At 47.1% G+C, this 2,500-nt stretch overlaps 1 protein-coding gene across 3 annotated transcripts in view; it reads left to right on the top strand.

Annotated features, from left to right (window-relative positions):
• Window positions 1-2,500, top strand: part of dachc (dachshund c) — a 26,879-nt gene that overhangs the window by 8,612 nt on the left and 15,767 nt on the right. For all 3 annotated transcript variants that reach the window (XM_076141679.1, XM_076141680.1, XM_076141681.1), the window contains exon 2: window positions 291-400. In XM_076141679.1, coding sequence (XP_075997794.1) covers window positions 291-400 — 110 coding nt within the window. The remainder of the gene's footprint in view (window positions 1-290; window positions 401-2,500) is intronic.

Genomic DNA, 2,500 nt, shown 5'->3' with positions numbered 1-2,500 from the left:
AACTTCCTGTCCAGCTCTTCACCTCCTGTCATTGTTATGAAGATGAGATGTGTCATGTTACTCAAACTGTCAGATTACTTGTTGTCATTTTGCTGTGGGAGTGAAACTTTAATGTCGGCCCTTGAACCGCAGTATGGATGTCCTCACTGAGATCAGGTTACACACACACAACGCTCTGCCTGGTGCCGGGCAGGTTTCTGTGCTTTTGCTCATAGGCACTTCAGCAGTTACAGCTCGGTGAAGTCTTAAACTGCGGGTGGACTCGGGTTACCTTGTGTTTCCTCTTGCAGCTCGAGGCCTGGACGACCGCCCAAGAGGCTCCAGAGTGTGACGGAGGGCGGCGCACACCACCTGCTGTCCCACACTGGACTGATGCATGCTGGGATCATCCCCCCTGCAGGTGAGGAGCCGGGACTCGTACAGAACACAGTGGGACGTACAGCACCGACACTCGTACAGTTATTATTCATGCTGATCCCTGCATGTCAGAGCCTCAAACCATGATGAGATCAATGATGTCATGATTAAAAGATAATAATGAACTATAAACACTTTTAACAACAACATTTACATTATTTTAGATAAGACAAACAAAACAAAACCATATATTTAAAATGTTTAAATTAATTTATAGTGTGAGCTCATTCGCTGTCCAAGGTTTAATGAAGAAGAAGAAGAAGAAGAAGAAGGAGAAACTTTTATGGGTGAAGTCACATGCGGACACGTCTATCTGAAATTTTTCTTGCGTGCCCCTCTCACACACATAGGATAGGATACGGCACCTGTGGAGCAGTTTGGGGGTTCGGTGCCTTGCTCAAGGGCACCTCGGCAGTGCCCTGGAGGCAAACTGGCAACGCCAGTCCACTTCCTTGGTCAATACAGGACTCGAAGGGAAATGGAGCCTCTCTCCTCTCTCCTTTTTTAGTTCTAAGTTCTAATCTTGACCCCTTATGTCAGAGCTGAGTCGATCTGCTGAAGCACAAACACATTTCACACACATTCACAGCACAAATCCCAATTCAAGGCTGCATTAGCGACGCATTGTTGCTTCCACTCTCAGAGGAACCATTTGGTAAAGTTCAGACTTTGTTCCCTTTACAGCCGTGGCAAAGTTAAAGGAGCGACAACCGGCAGCAAACACAAATCATTCCCATATTCATATTCATATTTGCTTCACAACATTTAGGAGCGAATAGAGCGCCGAGCTGAAGAATAGATAGATGACGGTCGGCACTCAAATCCCCGCAGAGCCACATAATCACACATTGTAAGAATCATCAATAATATAAGGAGGCGGAGTTCTGGGAGGCAACCTGTGTGTTGGCTTGTTCAAATTAGCATACACACTGCTGACACGTGCAGAACACCTCATAAGTTGCTAACATCGTGTTTGTGTGTTAACAACAAATCCCTGAAACTACACAAATTACACAATTCCTCCTCTGGATCATATTTCAGAATTTAGTTTGGGTCGGAAAGCGGCTTTAAAACAGCACCCAGACCTCGGCACTAAATGGAATGCAGCCATTTTTTGCTGTTACATCTGTGGGCATATGTGTGTGTAGGTTAGTAGCATTAAAGGTCTAATGAACCACATGTGCTGTGGATGTTGTTTGCAGGTGAAATCGTGTTTCGGTCGCAGCAACATATTCCCATCTGTGTGTGAGGGGAGGCTGTAACGTGGCATGCGTCCGAAAAAAGGGAGAGAATGCGCGTGGAAGACATATGTGCGTGTTTACGAGCCGTCTTTTGAAAGGGTTTAGCAGTGGGGGTTCGGGCTCAAATGGGCTTGGAGCACTTTGCTTACATTATGTACTTATTAGTATGGTGGCATATCCGCCGCTATAAACCCCGGCATGGCGTCTCCGTCTGCTGTGAGGCCAGAAAGAGCCGGGCCTGTTTGAACCTCCCTCAGGTAACAGACTCATAATGTTGCACAATGGGAGCACAAACAGGTTCTAACAGACATTCAGGGGTCTGTGGGTTTAGATCTCATTTGCATTCTCCATAACGATGAGACCGGCTTCATGGCTGGCATTTGTACTGTTTATCTTCCATCTCTTCCTGCTCTACCCACAACTTCCATTCATCCGTGCGGCTGCATGTAGTCTGAGTCAGAGCACAGCAGCGCTCCTTCGCTGGTGTAACACAGACTCAGACTCAGACTCAGACTCAGTTACGCTCCTGTTGGGTTCCAGTTCCACGTCCCTGCGTGTCTGCATGGGAACAAACCAGAGCACCGACACCTTTGCCTCCGAATGGCCCTGAGATTCAAACCAAGGCACTCTGCTCTTGCTGAACCAAACCACTGTGTTCGCTTGATGAGTTCCATTGGCCCAACGCCTGATATAGCCAATCAGACGGGTCCGTGATATTCCAAACTAACTCCCCACTTTCACATCACCAGGCTCTGCCACATAGGTGAGTTTGATGACATTGAACTGTAGATAATCAGAGTACTGACACCTCAGAGAGCTAAAGTGAAGACTCTGTATGGTTT

Source organism: Genypterus blacodes, unplaced genomic scaffold (assembly GCF_046128005.1).
Source record: "Genypterus blacodes isolate CSIRO-AG114 ecotype Tasmania unplaced genomic scaffold, CSIRO-AGI_Gbla_v1 ptg000020l_1, whole genome shotgun sequence".
In the NCBI taxonomy this organism is placed as follows: Eukaryota; Metazoa; Chordata; class Actinopteri; order Ophidiiformes; family Ophidiidae; genus Genypterus; species Genypterus blacodes.
This window is presented reverse-complemented; position numbering and strand designations above follow the sequence as displayed.